The sequence below is a fragment of the Cyclopterus lumpus genome, chromosome 5 (genome assembly GCF_009769545.1).
Source record: "Cyclopterus lumpus isolate fCycLum1 chromosome 5, fCycLum1.pri, whole genome shotgun sequence".
Lineage (NCBI taxonomy): Eukaryota > Metazoa > Chordata > Actinopteri > Perciformes > Cyclopteridae > Cyclopterus > Cyclopterus lumpus.
Genome location: NC_046970.1, coordinates 18,517,190 through 18,534,317, shown reverse-complemented (window position 1 = coordinate 18,534,317; position 17,128 = coordinate 18,517,190). Strand labels below are relative to the sequence as shown.

Sequence of the window (17,128 nt, the reverse complement as noted above, 5' to 3'; positions counted from 1 at the left end):
CTTTCCTGCTTTGCTTGTCTATGTAGTTCAGTCTAACCCTAACCATTACAGTTAATGTCTATAAAGGCAGTTAACTGCGCTCAAGAATATTGGAAACAGAGGGAGAGTTGAAGCCAGAATAATAAAATCTCAGATGGAAACCACAGACTCGGTCAGCTTAATTTTTATATTTTTGTGGCACAGGCTGAGGCTACTTGTTCTTTTGTTATTCTTCCTATCGCAGGAGGACAACAGAAGAGACCTTTGGTCTTTCACTTCTTATTTGCAGTGCTCCTGAAATAATGTGTCTAGCAGCATGGACACAATTTACAGCATGTCTAAATCTGTCATCCGGCAATATAATTCTCTGTGAGATGATGTTAAACTGGACTCTTTCCCCTCAGACTCCACTGGACTAATCCCAGTGGAAAAAATGAAATAATGTCCAAATGGTGATTGATGAGTAAACCCATTCATGCATTTATCTTGAAAAATGATTTGACACTCTCTGTTTGGGGAGGTGGGCTGTCCTCTTTCTATCCACCAATCTCCTTCCAGCTTCCGCTATCTCTGGGTTTGTATTGCCTCTTAGCGGTCTTCAAAGAGCCCAGAGCCTATAATTAGGGGGCGGGCTTCCCGGGCCTCAAAACACTTCCCCGCGTGAGTGCCCAACTTCTTCCAAACTGTCCTGGGACTCCGAGCAGTGCTTCACTCCCCTCAGCTTCCTTAGGATTTTGTTTCTCAGGGATGGCTGCATCTATTCTGGAGGTAGGGAATGCAATTGTAAGTAGATCTTTTTTCCTTCTTTATTCCTTAAATACAAACTCAACTTTTATGCTGTTGAAATTCCAGCTAGACTTTATATTAAAGTCTGTAAGTTGAAGTGAGGAAAACCTTTAGGTTTGGTTTAGTTTGAAGGTATTTAACGTCTGAAGAATAATATATCACTGCTAATTAATATGTGACATAACAAGATAATGAACATCCTAATGTGCATTAATGAAGAAAGCTCTTAGGTCTTAATGTGTGATTTAAAGCACTTTAAAAGGAGAGATGCTCACAGAGTTTGATTACCATGAAACTTTACAACTCACATTTAACTATAATTATCTTTGCATCAGCCTGGGGATTTACATTTCCTCTGGGCATATGGTTCCTATATCCATGAGCAAATAGAAAAGTACAAAGATTGACTATTTAAGAGTAATCTCACATGGCAAATGAGAAGTGCAAATGTCAGTGGATGGAGCAAGAAGTTAAGAGAACCGCAGGGATTGTAGGAGCAGTAAAAGACCTACAAGTCTGTGATGAAACATGATCAACCTGAAAGCTAGGCTGACCCTAGGGCTGTTTGGAAGAGAAGGAGATGACCACTAATCACCTCTGGATCAAGAGAGTCTGTATAGAAAGACCGTGATTGTGTCTTAAAAACATGATAATATTCTATTCACACTTAATTAAAGTTATAGACTAGGAGTAAAAAGAGATGTAGTGCGCCTGAACTGAAAACAACAATAGTACAACCTATTTATTCCACATAGGAATAACAGTCTATATATTCATACCGCAGCTGGAAACATGTCATTTAAAGTACATTAACATCAGTAAACTAACCATTACAAAATGAAGTTCTATTGAAATATAAGCTATATCCTCGTGTGCACAGTGTGTGGTAGCAAGGACAGACACAGCGCCTCTGATATATTGTGCTATGGTGTTTAGTTACCTGCACATGGAAAAAGAAAATACAAAAAAAATAAGTATGCAAAGTGAAATTCCTATGTTAGTGAAAAGTGGAAAATGATTTGATACATACACTGCTATAAATTGCTCTGACCACTTTGAAAACGTAGCGAGCAGGAAAAATCCAGCGGTGGCCGTCTGATATAGGTTTTTTATTAGAGTTGACACTGACAGAAGCGGAACCAGCATGCAGCCATTTCCTGTCTCATTTTCTCCCTTGTCTCCTCCTCTGCAGGAAGACACACGCTATGGCTCCAGTCCTCTGGCTATGTTAACTGCTACCTGTAACAAGTTTGGCAGCACAAGCCCCATCAGGGATTCGGCTACACCCGGTAAGATTGGCAGCGCTATTCCAGTAAAGAAGCTCTACACCATGACCTCTGACCTTCAGACAGCTAAGAACGGACGGACCGCAGACGGCAGTGGCCTGGCAGACTCCTACACTGGCTCCTTCACCACAGCTGGAGGAGGAGGAGGTGGCGGGCTGCTTACCCCCAATGGAAGCCCCCCTCCTTCAGCCGGAGGCTACACCACAGAATATAACCCTTTCTCCCACTCCTTCCAAACCTCTATCTCCCAGGACCCATCTCTTTTAGTGTCCAAGGCCCATGCTACAGCTGACTGCCTCACCAGTGTCTACACCTCGCTGGATATGACACACCCCTATGGCTCCTGGTATAAAGCCGGTATCCACCCTGGCATTACTGCTGCCCCGGCTAATGCCACATCCTCCTGGTGGGATGTCCACCCCAACTCAAACTGGCTGTCATCAACCCAGCCCCAGGCGGACGGAGGTCTCCAAGCCTCCCTGCAGCCGGTGGCACCACAGGCCTCCCTGAGCCCACAGTTGCCATACAGCACCGACTTTACACCACTCAACACGGCTCCTTACCCTTCTGTGGGGCTGGGCTCCTCCTCACACCTCCTCCAGCCCTCTCAGCACATGCTGCCCCAGGACATGTACAAGCCCAAGCCAAATGCAGGGCTGATTGAGAGTCCCATGGGCCTCAAGCCTGCTCGGGGATCAGGGGGCTACAGCGGAGGGGGTGCGCCCACCAGGTCCTCATGTGACTGCCCCAACTGCCAGGAGCTGGAGAGGCTGGGGGCCTCGGCTGCATCCCTGAGGAAGAAGCCAGTCCACAGCTGCCACATCCCAGGCTGTGGGAAAGTCTACGGCAAGGCCTCCCACCTCAAAGCCCACCTGCGCTGGCACACTGGCGAGCGACCCTTTGTTTGCAACTGGCTGTTCTGCGGGAAGCGTTTCACCCGCTCGGACGAACTGGAGAGGCACGTGCGCACCCACACGCGGGAGAAGAAGTTCACCTGTCTACTGTGCAACAAGCGTTTCACACGCAGCGACCACCTCTCCAAGCACCAGAAGACCCACGCAGATTCTGCAATGCAGGGCAAAGCTGTAGCTGTGGAGGGAGAGACAGATCCTCGGAGTGAGGAGAACACAGAGCTCAACGTCAGCGCTGTACCCACCAATCCTGTCGCTGACCAAATCACCAACGGAGATGAGAAGACTGGCGCACCTAATGGAGTGGAGAACAGCAGTGGGCTGTTGGAGATCTGACTTCAATAAGTCTTCTGTCTAGTACCTTTTGAGACATGATGGGTTTGTTTTTTATGGTGGAAAAAGAATTCACCTTTACAATAAAAAAAAAAAAGACCGTTTTAAGTTTCAAGACATACAAAGGATATCAGCTCATGTTTGAAAAGACTTGATATGATAAATGACTGAGCATGTTGCAGGTAGCGATCACTTCATTCTCTCTGGACCACACACACAAATATGAACCAATGCACAAATGTATGCAGGCAGACACAAATACACACATACATATGAAAACAAATATAACACGCATATATGCAAATACAAAAGCACAGATATAATATGTGCAAATTTGTAAGCATATATAATGCATATATACATACATACATACATATATACATATACACACACACACCCAAACACACATCCATACAAATAAACACAGTCATGCAAACATTTTCGGCCTTTAAAATGAGGCAAACCACTGGGGAAATTTAATCTGCAAAAGCAGAAGGAAAAGAGCTCTGAAGCCGCAAAAGGAAAGTAGTTCTAGAAGGAGACTTATGGTTTGGATGATGGAGTTGATGGAGCATTGCATGCCTAAAGAAAAATCAGATTTACAGCCGTACTTTGATACTTATGCATTATTCTTGAAACAATTAAAAAGGACAGTCTTACTTACTGCTTCTTGTTTCCAAAGACTTTTTGATGTAAAGGGTTTTGCATTTCACTTTTGTTTGCTGTTTGCTTCTTACGATGTCTAATTTAATTTCATATTTACATAAATAATCTAATTTATGTCTTAAATTATACACATGGGAGATTATTTTGCACCCTGCAGGAAATATAATGCCTGAATAAACGCAAGATGGTTAAAGTTGGCCAACAAGAAAGTAAAATGCATTAAATTAAGACTTTTTTCTTATTTATTAGTTATAACGTGGAGTTTGGGACTATGTTTTTAAAGATTTATTTATAGATCTTGACGTTAGATGTGCGTCTTAACTATTTCTATATAATCTTTTAATTGTGAAATCTTCCACACCTTGCGAAATAATGATTAATAAGGGCTTCTCCTTGTTTGTACATACTATATATTTTCAATATATAGATATTGTAAGGTGTGTTATTTTTCTACTTTTTATCATGTATTTTCTATATTTTATGTAACTTTCCACAATGAAAAAGATCACTATGTTGCATCAGTATAAAGAAACATAAGGGCATACATTGTTGTTCATAATTGTGCTCATAGAAATTCAACTATCACTGTTTGCTGACTTGTTGTGAATTGAGTGTATAAGATACTGTAAATAATGATAACGCATTACACCTCATAAAGGTAAACATGTTGTAAAAGTTGTGGTGTGAAATCATGACAATGTTGGTGCTTTCAAAAGTAAAGACATTTCAAAAGCATGATCTCCACTGGTGTTATTCATATTTGTAAAGGTGTTTTAAAAAGGCATAAAATGAGAAGCTCTCTGAGAATAAAGCTCACCCCTCCACGCCTCATCCTCTCCCCACTCACTGTCGTTCTTTTCATATCTTACTATATTTCCAACTCACCATGGCCAACCAAATACTTGCATTATCTTTTGCAGCACAAACAAAGCCGTCCACTGAAGTGAAGTCTTAACTCCACACAATGACCCCCTTTCAGAGAGCCACTGTAGTTACACTCAAGACAATTACTCCACTCTCAAGCTCGAGAGAGGTAATTACTGAGAGCGATGCTCCGGCAGAGTCAGGGGAGAGGAGAAGGGGATTAGGACAGGGGAGTTGTGGTTGTATTGTTTATTGAGGGAGGCGGTTAAACAAAGGACCCCAATTAAGGCAGGATGCAGGACGAAAGACGTGATGTGGAGATACAAATGCACAGGAGAAGCTGAGCTGACCATTAAGTACACTTTAGTCCGTCAAAAATCTACACTTTGAGGCTGTGCTACCACTGTAGCTAACAAGTTAAAGTCCCGACAAGTGAAACGCATGTGTCTTTATGTCCAGTCAGGTTATATTGTGAAATAATAAAAATGCTTGAGCTGGGTGGACTACCCACTCTGCATTAAAAGAGCGGTAGCCTCAGGAAAAGACTAAATGAAGTCGACAACACATATGCTAGCACCAGATAAAGAATTACTCAAAGAGGGATTATTTATTATATGTTAATCGCAGACGGACAGGGGATGGTTGAAATAAATGATTAGCAGGTAAAACAATTTCAGCAATATGTCAACATCCTTCGATGATTTTTACTAGTTCTTAAAAAAATGAAGAAAAAACTAACAAGATAACATTTATTCCTCAATATAAAAGTAAAGCGTTGTTACATCATATGAGTGAGGACCTGTACAGCTGGAACCCCCCTGAAGCTACTGACTCTCCTGATGTAACATTTACACTTCCCAAGCTGCATGGTTCCAATTTAGGGCTTCTAATGAGCTGTAGTTGAGGTCAATTGATATAAAAGGTCCCGGGGCCGACTCTGTCATCAGGGACCGACATGTTTATGGTGGTCTGAAGTGGGCGCACGGTCGAGTCCACAACATAAAAGGCAAACAGGGGGAATGGGGTATGAGTAGGGTGTGTCAGGCCTGCAACTGAGGGTGGGGAGGGGGGGGGGGGGTTAAGAAGATGGTCAGTGGCTTTTAAAACCTCTGCTGCTACTGGTATTTTCTGCCTTTTTTAAAATACCCTCTTAGCAGTGGTGGTGGTGGCAAACTGTAGCCGTAACTTTATTTTTACTTCTTTTATTTAGAAAGCCAGGAAACATTAAGTGTCGCTTCAAATAAGGCCATAAAAAGAAAAATATACATGCAGTGACACATAGCGGCAAAAGAAGAAGAAGCTGGACAATCTGTTCCATATGGTTTGCCCACTCGTGCCCCTGTACTCATTTTACAAAAATCACTGCAATACACAGACTTGTTGGGACTAAAAAGATTATTCCAGAGGATCCCAGACGCACAAGTTAAATCCATCACACAGACCATTTCCGACCTAACAAAGCAATTTTAAAACATTCACTCAAGCAATGTTTAGTTTTGCCATAAGACTTAACGAGGGCCATAAACTTGCGCTTAATGAATTACTCCAGTTTCAACTCTGAGGTTGCAGCTGTTTTAAATGAGAGCACAACTCATCATGACGTGTTGAAGAAAATGCTAATGAATCTCCTTTTCCTGTTATTATCTGGTCTTAAATGAATAGTCAAGTGAAACAATGGGACTGCTCTGAAATGGCCACAGGCGCGGGGAGTGCAGGGCGGGGATTTGTGGGAGGCATGAGGCAGGACAAAAGCACAGGTGTCTACAGGTGTGACTGGGACTCTGTGGCAGAGCGGGGGAAGAAATGGAAAAGAATGTCAGCCCGCCCAGAGGCTCCACAGTCAGCCCATGAGTAAAAACAAGATAAGGCTTTTTTTGCAAAGGGGAAAGGTAAACTGACCTGAGTGAACCACAACGTGACCTAAAGAGAAGGAGAGGTCGGGCTAAATAAAACTGAACAATTAAGAGAGGGCAAGAGGTAAAAAGGTCAGGCTTTGATGCAAATTATGTATTGTATTTGTAAGGAAACAGCACCGTGTCACAGAAAAAAAATTCAACAGATGTGCCTCGCTGATTAAATGATTAGATTTTCTTCATATATGCAGTGAACTCAGTCGATATTGTGACCCAGCTGATGCAACTATCTTGTATCTTGCAGCACTGCTTCCTATCTCTGGTCGCTGAGTCATTATTACATCGGGGATGGAGGTTAGACCGCCCGCTCACTTTTGACGGAACATACAGAAGTCTGTGTGGCTTGCATCATCAAACTTGGAGTGCTTTTCATATTTCCCACTTTAATCATACAATGTCGCATCCCTTTCCAGCCCAGAACTGCCTTTAAAGTTTAAAGGGAGTCCTCCCTCACTGCCCAGTGCTCCCAATGCAGCACTAAACAAGGCCATTTTGTTTATAGGAACTGTGGGAGGGTTGTGGGCAACTCTGTGCCCCTTAAAAAAGATAATATGCTTCCCATTTAATGGCCTCCGGATGACAAATTGCTTCCAGGGGAAAATTAAGTTAAGAAAATTGCATGTGTGACACGTAAAGACATTGCCACTCTACTCAAGATGTTTGACATCCATAATTCAATTACACAGCAGTCGGTGCAGTTTTTTGATAACCACATGTGCCCATAAGGCATGAATAAAGTGCAGGCTCAGGCTCTTTATCAGGGATATTTATCATCATGTAAGAGTAGTGTACTTTTACTAATCGTTACAAATTATTTATTTTTCACATTATTTACAGTTGGCACAGCTTGCATTGTTCACCTTCATTTTGACCACAATGGAAGGTTTTCCTGTTTTCATTGAGAACAACAATAGCCTTATACCTCTTGGAGATGGTTGGAGACATACTTGATGGCCAATTATAGCCTAATACCCTTATACATATCTAGAGCACCCGTAAACTGCTCTTTCCTTTTGAAAATGCTTACTATCTTGATGGTATTCTGACATGCAGCCCAAACCATTCCTGTTTGCGTTTTTCAACCCACTAAATACTTCCATGGAACATTTTTAAGTGAAGGGATTTAAGAGAGACAATGCAGAAAGGGGCTGGAGGATTTGTGAAAACACACAACACTCAGAAGAAAAGGTAGAGAAAACACAATCAGATAGACCCGCCACTTATAATGCAGCTGGAAGTGAGAAAAGAGGACGCGGCCGAATAGCAAATTAATCTGGATTTGGATCAACTGAATGAGGAAACTGAAGAAGGAAAAAGAGTCAGGGAGGAAGGAGGGGAAAGAGCGAGAGAGAGAGACAGACAGACAGAGAGAGAGAGTCAAAATGCAAAAAGAGAACTGAGTGATTTGGGTTGGAAGCCGGAGCAGGGAGCCTGGGTTGGCAGGGTTTTGGTGGAGGAGTGTGGTGGTTCAGAAGTCCTCCAGCGCGAGGCGCCAGTGTGTCCGGCGGGGGCCCTGACCATGAGCTGCCTCACCCCCCCAGAGCCACGGCCACAAACCCCTTCTCCCCCTTCACCACCAGCACCGCCACCCATCCAACCCAAAGCCCACTGGCAGGCAGCGCTTCACTGAAGCTGCTGCTGCATGTTTATTTAATATTCTGAAGAAATTGAAATATCTTTGTGGGTTAACACACATACATACGCAATTACACATCACTCACCCGCGCACACATGCACGCACGCATATATTACCACCACGATATATAAATAAAAAATGTCAAGCAATAACGTTCTCTTGATCTGTGGCCAATAACAGAGTTGGAGAAAATCTTTTTCAAATGGTGTTTTCAGAAGCGGAGCGGGAGGAGCGTGGATGTCTGACACTGCATGATGCCTAAGCAGGCGGCATGTCTCGGACTGACTCCCACAGAGAAGAGAGAGCGTTGCCAAAGGGGTTGACAAACAAGAAAGAGTTCCCATGTGACAGGAACTGGGTAACTGTGACCAATAAATAAGGCCAAACATTGAAATGTGCTGGTAAATTCAAAGGCCGGCTCCATCAAACATGGATTTTTTTTTTTTAAACTAAGCATTTCCTATGTTAAGCAGTTTAGCAACAATGACTGTGTGGTCTGTAAATGAGAACACGTATATGAGGTGCTTGTGAAGTGCTAAATGAACAAATGTGCATTACAGTCTTTTTCTGTGTGCGTGTATTCAGGGGTGCACACACACACAAATCCATAATGAGTTTCTGATCATTACAAAACAATTCCTTCAGACAAAAATCCCTTAAACAGCCTTGGGTTTTAGGCCTCATGCTATCCCCCTCCTGTCTCAACAGCCACCAACCACTGCTACTGCCAAAAATAACACAGGAGCGCCACTCGAACCCGCGCCTCACCACAGCACAGCTTGGTTGCAAAAGAAGGATCAAAACACACACAAAAAAGGAAACACATCATATTGTGGAAGGAGGGAAAAAGAGCATTCATACAGCTCCATGCTTCAAGATATCTACTGATGATTTTGGCAACCAAAGAACCACACATACTAATGCACGAGGCCAAGACAGGGAAAAGGAAAGTGTGTTTGTGAATGTGTGTGTGTGTGTGTGTGTGTGTGTGTGTGTGTGTGTCAATATGTGCATACATTTTGGATGTGCTGCTAAAATGGTATTAATTTCTGATCTCATTCAGTCAGTGATTCAACCACAAGCTCAATAAAAAAACACTTTAAGACCCGCCGAACAAGAGTTTAACGCTGAAAGAATGAATAATGAATACGAGGGGTACATTCTGGTCACGGCTAAATCATGTTTGTTTTTTATTGTAGTTTTGAGAGTTCAATTGGGAGACAACTTTACTCATTGTCAGGGCCAGTTCACTTTGTGTTGCACTTGGCACAATGTGCTTATCCACACTGACACACTGATGCCAGTGGATGAAGCCATCAGGATCCAAGCTCTATTTCAACGGTGCCAGCAAGGGTTTACGAGCAAACCATCATGGGATTAATTGTCGAGCCACGGATATATAAAGGAAGTGACGGAAAGGTGGAAAATTTACTGAAATGTGTTATGGAAGTGCTGCTGTATTAGTTAGGAAGGAGTTTCTGAACTTGTGGATCCAACAGAGTTTAAGGGTCTGTACGACTGCTCGGAGTATTCACCAAGGCACCAAACTAAGACACTCCACCAAAATGAAAGTTGTCAGCCCTTAATCTTTTTTTATTTATACTATAAAAAATTGCAACATTACAACCAATCCACACACACAACACACACAAAAGGGTCACTTTTGGTCATGCCACATAGACTATAGAGGGCTGTTGTCTTCTCAGCTGATTCTTAGTTGTATATTATTTCATTGTGTTTTTTATTTAGTTTTTACACAGCTGATTGTTGATTAGACCTGCAGCTTTCTATTTGATTTATTGATTTGCCTGATTTTATTTGCATAATCTTAATCTTGATTATGTCCCCTAATGTAAAACGTTGTACCTTTGTTTTGAAAGGTGCCGTATACATTAAGTGTGTTGTTAATATAAAGATGATACTCTTTGTACGTTTTTTTGAGTAGACACACACCAGTTAGTCTGGGTCCAAAACCCTCGTTTCAAGCTTCGGCACGATCAGTCTATCAAAACCAGTGTAACTTCCCGTGTTTCCCTGTTGGCCCATGGTGGAGATGACAGGTGGCAGGCAACCCTGGAGCCCCCGTTAAAGAGGCTGGTCAGAGGGGTAGTTCAGTGACTGACTGTCGCCCTCTTCTGGTTCCTTTCAGTCACAACACGTGAGTGCACCGAGAGCCAGGAATGCGACAGAAGTTGCAACAATTGCTCGCTCATTGCTGTCGCGTCTAATTAAGAGAACCGTCCAGTTCAACTCGCTGTTCACGCAGACAACATGACGCATTCCAGGAGGATGACTTGCTCACGCGCAGATCAAAGCGACGCAGAAACAACTAACATTTACCACGGTACGGTTGACACTTACTTGAATACTTCCATTTCCTGGTACTTTTCCATCCGAATGCAGTCGTATTGACCGCTACATTAGCTACGTCCATAAAGTGTTTACGTTAATTTAGCGATTCCTGTGATGTATGAAACCGTATGATTTGCCAAAATAAGTTTCCATATAGTAAGTTAGTGCCTTTTGGGTTAATTAAATTAATTAGTTACGTGCATTAAACCATTACGTAGTTCTACTTTATGCACACTTTAAAATGGACGACTTTCATGTTTGATTAAATGTTTTAGATGTGTTTCTACACCTGCATGTGAATGTGATGAACCCTGGATATTGTACTTTTCGCCCTCGTGCCTCGCACGCTGTCGGTGAGAGACTCGTTACCACAACCTTGTACGGATGTTTGCAACAATGTCGGCGTTTCCCGGTGTGTAAAACGAACCAACCTAAAACGCCCACGGACCAATTAGAAGGCGAGTACGGCGGAACTCCGTCACACGTCATATCTGTGCTCCAACAACAGGACCCCGCTGCATCCTGTCGGCGCGGAGTGGTCGTCTGCTCTTCACATGTCGTTTGCTGGTTATCTGTTCGGGAAACTACCGTCTAATGAAAACGAGTGCCTGTTTTGGGTGGGGAGGGGGGGATCAAGCATCCGATACCGATCGGCTCTGTCTGCGTGAAATAGGGAATGAACGACGAGACAGCATCGGACAGCTGGAAGAGAAACTCCGGGTGCTCCAGGTGTGAAGCCTCACAGAAGCTAAGCTAGTCTAGCACATTGGCTAGCGAAGGGGACAGGCTGATGAGTCACAACAAACTTTACTTAGCTTATCTTGATAATAAGGTGCCAGATGTGGGTTTACAAGAGATCCGGTGTCATTGATTCCTCTTCAATCGAGACATGAATGGCCTATGTGTGGTCTTTAAATCACTGTTGATATATGGGTACTACTGATTTGCTGGTTAAATCCAGAAACCGTGCATGCATCCCAAGTGACAGCAACCAGAATACACTTTATTGACACTATACAACACTGTAAATAGTGTGCACAGTCCCCTCGAGAACGAGCACAACCTTTTTAAGTAGTAAGCTGTCCTGATTAGTATTTATTTGGTTCACCTAGCTAAAGCTTCTGTTATTTACCCTACCTTCGTTGATAAAACTAATAGAAACATATGCAGCATCACAAACTGCAGCCTCTAAAATGACTGTACAGTTAAATCAACACTTCCCAGGTTCAACAAAAACTGAACATTGTAACCTTTTTGAAGGTAATAATTATGGCAGGACTGCCCATTTTGTTCTAATATGATTGTTTTCCCTATATGTTCTTATTTACTTAAGCTTTTTGTATAAATGATATAATCATGCATGAAAAATTATAATTAGTGTGATATCACCTAAAATCTGTACTCATTTATTTGCCTAAGATTTTGGAGTTGAGCTGCTGAGATTTCCGTTGCCACAATATGAAGGAGGTAAAGGACATTTTTAGTTCATGGTTTAGTTTATGTAATGGTTACTTTCTAAATTAGTTTTATAGATTTGAATAAGCTGGACATTGTTTCTGGATAGACTGTTAATGCATTTGGAAATGCGATTGTCTTATATTGGGCTGGTGTATTAGATCTCAAAACCTTTTGTAATGTTGGTGAAGGGATTTTTAGTTAGACTAGCCTCAGTTCGGTGCACTAATGAAAGTATTCAATAGACACTGTAAAAAAAAAAAATCCCCTTGTAAATGAGTTGGCAGTTCTTCTAATGCTGGGTCTTTTCTTTTCATTTAGTATTGAGCAAATGCTGGCTGTGAGTCCCGGAAAGACGCCCATCAGTCTGCTGCAGGAGTATGGAACGCGGATAGGCAAGACCCCAGTGTATGACCTGCTGAAGGCCGAGGGACAGGCCCACCAGCCCAACTTCACGTTCCGCGTCTCCGTCGGAGAGATCAGCTGCACCGGCCAAGGGCCCAGCAAGAAGGCAGCCAAGCACAAAGCAGCCGAGGCTGCTCTGAAGATGCTCAAGGAAGGTCTCGGAGGTCCTGTTGGAGTTGGTGTTGGAGTAGACGGGTTTATTGGGGTCGACGTGTCTACTGATGGGGACAGGTCAGTTTTTCTTTAGTTTCTTTTTCTTCATGTCTCAAAAGCTAAAATTATACATAGACAACTACATTGGGGAAAGATTGTGGTAACATCAGCCAATATAACATCTCCGTATTCAATGTACATCTAAGCACTAAATACATGTGAGATAAGAGGTCTGTGTGGTTTCATTTCCTCCTCTGAGTTTGCTCTTTCTCATCTTCTATACAGCTCCCAGTCAGAGATGAAGACCTCAGGCAGTTCTCAGCAGTCCGAATGTAACCCTGTTGGGGCTCTGCAGGTGAATATACAAGATAACGCATGTCATTTAAGGCTTTATTTTGCTGCTTGAAAATCTGCCTGGTTTATAGTTGTATGCCTTTTTACAAGTTGCTGTAAGTATTTGTCTGCGTACTTCTCCTAGGAATTGGTGGTGCAGAAAGGATGGCGTTTGCCAGAGTACACAGTCACCCAGGAGTCTGGTCCAGCACACCGCAAGGAGTTCACCATGACCTGCAGAGTGGAGAGATTTGTGGAAATCGGTAAATGCATAATGTTTAATTCTTTGAGATTGTTCTTTGTGTATTTAAAAGTGTTGTCATAGATCAAATCTACTTTCTGCAATATTTAGATTTTTGTAAACATGCCACACCTACTCTGTCCTAATAAATACCTTAACGTTTGGTCGTTGGTGATTGAACATTTAGGCACTAAAGAAATAAAGCCGATAGAAATCAGCTGAAATTGAAGAAAATCATATATGCTGTCTTTTATGGGGGTGCAGAGTAATTGCTGACCTTTAGTGACATTTACTCGCAACACATGAATTACAAAAGCATTGACTGGTCTCTGATGCCGCTTTCAGCTGCTTCTAAAATGGAAATTAAAGAGCAAGACATAGATTGGACGAGCTAAAATGGAGCCGATATCAGCGGACTCTGTGGTTGCTTAGCTTATCACTTTCTAACTGAATGAATATCAGTCTCATCAACAATCAACGCTCATAACTTTAGCAACATAACTCGACATTTCTCAACCTGTTCTTCTCCAGGAAGCGGAACCTCTAAGAAGCTAGCCAAGAGAAACGCAGCAGCTAAGATGTTATCGCGTATACACGATGTCCCAGTCGACCTGAGGACCAACAACGACGTTGACGTGGAAGAAGACACGTTCAACATGGTGAGAAACATGCGGAAATAAACTCACTCTGTGCACAAAGCTGATAAAGATCCTGCATGTTGCGTTACTCGACACATCACAGGAAAGGATGCACAGCACTGAATAACCTGCAGGTTTGGTTTCTGCATTGCATAGTGCTTAATAATGTCTGACAATGTTCTTCAAATGTCATCCAGAATACCATAAGCTATACACGGACTCTCCCCTATTCTTACTCATCAATTTTAATAGTGTTTATTAACTGCTATGAACTTCACCTTGCCTGCACACACAGCACATGGGGAGCAAAGCTGAGACAGGCAAAAGTAAAGGCTTCAGTTGCACCTGGGACTCACTGCGTAACTCTGCTGGAGAGAAGATCCTGCAGCTCCGCAGCCACCCTCTGGGCATGCCCACGGACTCCAACTGCTCTTTGCTGAATGACCTGTCCACCGAGCAGCGCTTTGACGTCAGTTACCTGGATCTGGGTGAGTTCACACTCACAAACAGTAGCTTTAGAATAAATTACAATTGCATTCCCTTCTGCTGAGCATCAAAGTGGGACTACGGTGGAGTTTAAAACTGCTAAATGAAAAAGGGCATAAAACACATGATGTGTCTTTACTATTACTGGCATCAGATATGAGGAAGTAGCCCGCAGCTGCATGTTGTCACAGACAAACTATTTAATCTGTGGACGGCACATCACAGAATGATGAGAATATTATTGTTGTTTTTGCTGGATTTAGTTAACAAGCCAGCAGTCAGTGAATTTTAGATTAACACACTTGTGTTCATATAATTTGTCAAACAAACATGGATCAATACATTCTTATTGTACTGAGTGGTACTACCAAACATTCACTAGTTTTTCTTAGTTTTATAGCATTAAAACGTGTAATGGGTAACTCATTAAACTACCATACCTTCTACAGAGAATATAATGTTTTATTTTATAGCTGGTATCTAAGTTACATTACAATTATATCATAAATGTAGTCACTGACACATTTATGGCAAGTGGAAGTATAAAAAAGGACTCATAACTGGGAAATCCCTAATCAAATTTGTTTTGGTTATAAAGCTGTCGGGCTGTCCTCGATAGAAGAGACTCTTACATCTAGAGATGACAGATCTGTAAAATTAGTTTCTCCACAAAGAATCACCAAAAAGCACCAATCATGCGTTTACCATGATACGTTTATACGTTTCCTGGAAATAAGTCTTCAGCATGAAAACAGCATAAAGACGACTAATTGACGAAGGTGATCTCAGTGGGCTAAGTGGGGCAGCCCTATACAAATCTGCTGTAGTGCTCTTGCAGAGCATGAAAATGGTGTCTTATAACTTCCAGAGACATTTCCAAAGCAGCAATGATGGTGGAAATATAGTTCCAAAATCCATGTTAAAAAAAGACTCTTCTTTTTGTTTCAGAGGAGCGCAGTCTGAGTGGCCTGTGCCAGTGTCTAGTGGAGCTGTCCACACAGCCAATCACAGTGTGCCATGGCTTTGCTCCGAACATAGACGCCGCTCGAGCCAATGCAGCCCACAATGCACTGCAGTACCTCAAAATCATGGCTGGGGGGAAGTGATGTAATCTTCCTCCTTGTCAGGATAAGAGGTCCTCTTCGGACAATGGAGGCACTTTTTTTGATGAGTTCAAATAACGCAAATTACCTCAAATGTGGAAATAGAGACTTTTTCTGTCCCCAAATTGAACCCCGGAGCCACTTGGATTTTTTATTGATGCCAATGAAGATTTAGTTGCCCAGAAACTCATGAACCCCTCCTTCTTGGCATTTTGCATTTTTGTCACAAATTATTTTTATTTGTTTGCTAGGAACCCAATACGCAGCACTGTATTTTTCTCAAAAATCTCAATTCTTTATTTCAAATGCTGACAAATTGTGATGCAACAAAAGGTCAAAGGAGTTTGTAGGAATTGGGCTATGGAATCGACAATTATTGGTGCTTTGTTTAATCCCAGATCGATGAAGGATGAAGGGAAGAAAAAAGTTCCAGCCATGTGCAACAACATGGAGAGAAAAGGACTCTGCTGAATAGATATCAGAGGATAATTATTTTAAAGACTACCATGTTTTCAGATGAACTTGTATGAGAAAATGTGGCTTTTGTTGTATATTAATCTGGACCCTAAACAATTTGGGAATAAAGTAAGTAATAAACATGTTACTCTTTGGTGTTCCCAATGTAGAAATATAAAGGATAAGTAGACTCAGATGACTGCACATTATTGTTTGATGAATTGTGTGCAATTTTCCCCTTTTTATAAACTTCTTTGTTAGAGTTGGGCTCATGTTGATTGCTTACAAACCAGTAATAGAGAACATGCTCACACTGCGTGTCTTTTTAATTGTGAGGATAGTTACAAAATACTCCACAACATTACAATTCAATTAAAAATCCCAATTACTCTGGAATTTGCAAAAAATAAATTAGCAGTTTCAAAAACTCTGCTTTTAGCACAGTTTTTGCACAAAGTAAATTAATTTCAGTGTAAGACAAAGATAAGTTAACAATTAGGGTGAAAGGGGAAGAAAGAGTACTGTGAATCTGCATATTTTGTTACTTTTGACCAAACAAAGAACCTACCACATATTATTATGTGGAGTTAAATGTGTTTTGTGTCCATTGTTTCATTTATAATCTAAACCCTTGTGAATTTTTTTTCTGTCAATGTGTCTATGATTCCTGTAATTAAATTTGATGATGGTGAATTTACAGATTATTTTCTCCAACTACTTGCTGTGTCTTGGTGTAAGGATTAATTTCCCGCCCACCTTGCACTCAGCTGGAATATGTATTGAAAATAGACAGTTTGCACTACTTGAAAAGATAAGTTTGCAACATGCAGGCTGACCAAGTTGTTGTACATCTCTCACCGGTGTGTTTGATGTTGACCTCATTCTCTGAAAAGGCAGATCTGCTTTTTGTTTTTCGAATCAGGTGTTGTTTTAGTTGCTGACACCATTGACGTCTATGCTGACATCAATACATTTGAGATAGACTTCTTTGTTGTCGTAATATAAACTGTTTTTAGAGAACGGATGAACTCAAATGTGAGCTCTTGAATTTGTTTCCAATAAAACATTTTTGTACATTTTACTGCTGTTGTAATAACTTGAACGTGTTTGACTCACCAATTGAATTTCCATT

General features: G+C 41.8%; 2 protein-coding genes across 6 annotated transcripts; both read left to right on the top strand.

The window, feature by feature from the left end:
• The first annotated feature begins 679 nt into the window (after positions 1-679).
• On the top strand, positions 680-3,298 carry sp7 (Sp7 transcription factor). Of its 2 annotated transcripts, none has more exons than XM_034533671.1 (2): positions 680-762; positions 1,958-3,298. In XM_034533671.1, the coding sequence occupies exons 1-2, from the start codon at positions 727-729 to the stop codon at positions 3,296-3,298; spliced, it is 1,377 nt and encodes a 458-aa protein (XP_034389562.1). In that variant the 5' UTR covers positions 680-726. The 2 variants fall into 2 exon arrangements, with proteins under 2 accessions (XP_034389562.1, XP_034389563.1); XM_034533672.1 differs by having other exon boundaries at positions 727-747.
• A 7,232-nt stretch (positions 3,299-10,530) lies between these two features.
• tarbp2 (TAR (HIV) RNA binding protein 2) lies at positions 10,531-17,077 on the top strand. Of its 4 annotated transcripts, none has more exons than XM_034533681.1 (8): positions 10,730-11,455; positions 12,146-12,193; positions 12,503-12,817; positions 13,025-13,094; positions 13,218-13,335; positions 13,845-13,972; positions 14,247-14,439; positions 15,386-17,077. In XM_034533681.1, the coding sequence occupies exons 3-8, from the start codon at positions 12,513-12,515 to the stop codon at positions 15,541-15,543; spliced, it is 972 nt and encodes a 323-aa protein (XP_034389572.1). In that variant the 5' UTR covers positions 10,730-11,455; positions 12,146-12,193; positions 12,503-12,512; the 3' UTR covers positions 15,544-17,077. The 4 variants fall into 4 exon arrangements, with proteins under 4 accessions (XP_034389570.1, XP_034389572.1, XP_034389569.1 ...); XM_034533682.1 differs by lacking the exon at positions 10,730-11,455 and adding an exon at positions 11,881-11,986; XM_034533679.1 differs by lacking the exons at positions 10,730-11,455; positions 12,146-12,193 and adding an exon at positions 10,531-10,718.
• Positions 17,078-17,128: the final 51 nt, after the last annotated feature.

Coding starts and splice junctions, on each gene's coding strand:
- tarbp2 (XM_034533678.1), top strand. CDS start 11,403: ATGAACGACGAGACAGCATCGGACAGCTGGAAGAGAAACTCCGGGTGC. Junction 13,095..13,217: donor ACCCTGTTGGGGCTCTGCAG/GTGAATATACAA, acceptor TACTTCTCCTAG/GAATTGGTGGTGCAGAAAGG. Junction 14,440..15,385: donor CGTCAGTTACCTGGATCTGG/GTGAGTTCACAC, acceptor TTTTTGTTTCAG/AGGAGCGCAGTCTGAGTGGC.
- sp7 (XM_034533671.1), top strand. CDS start 727: ATGGCTGCATCTATTCTGGAGGTAGGGAATGCAATT. Junction 763..1,957: donor TGGAGGTAGGGAATGCAATT/GTAAGTAGATCT, acceptor CCTCCTCTGCAG/GAAGACACACGCTATGGCTC.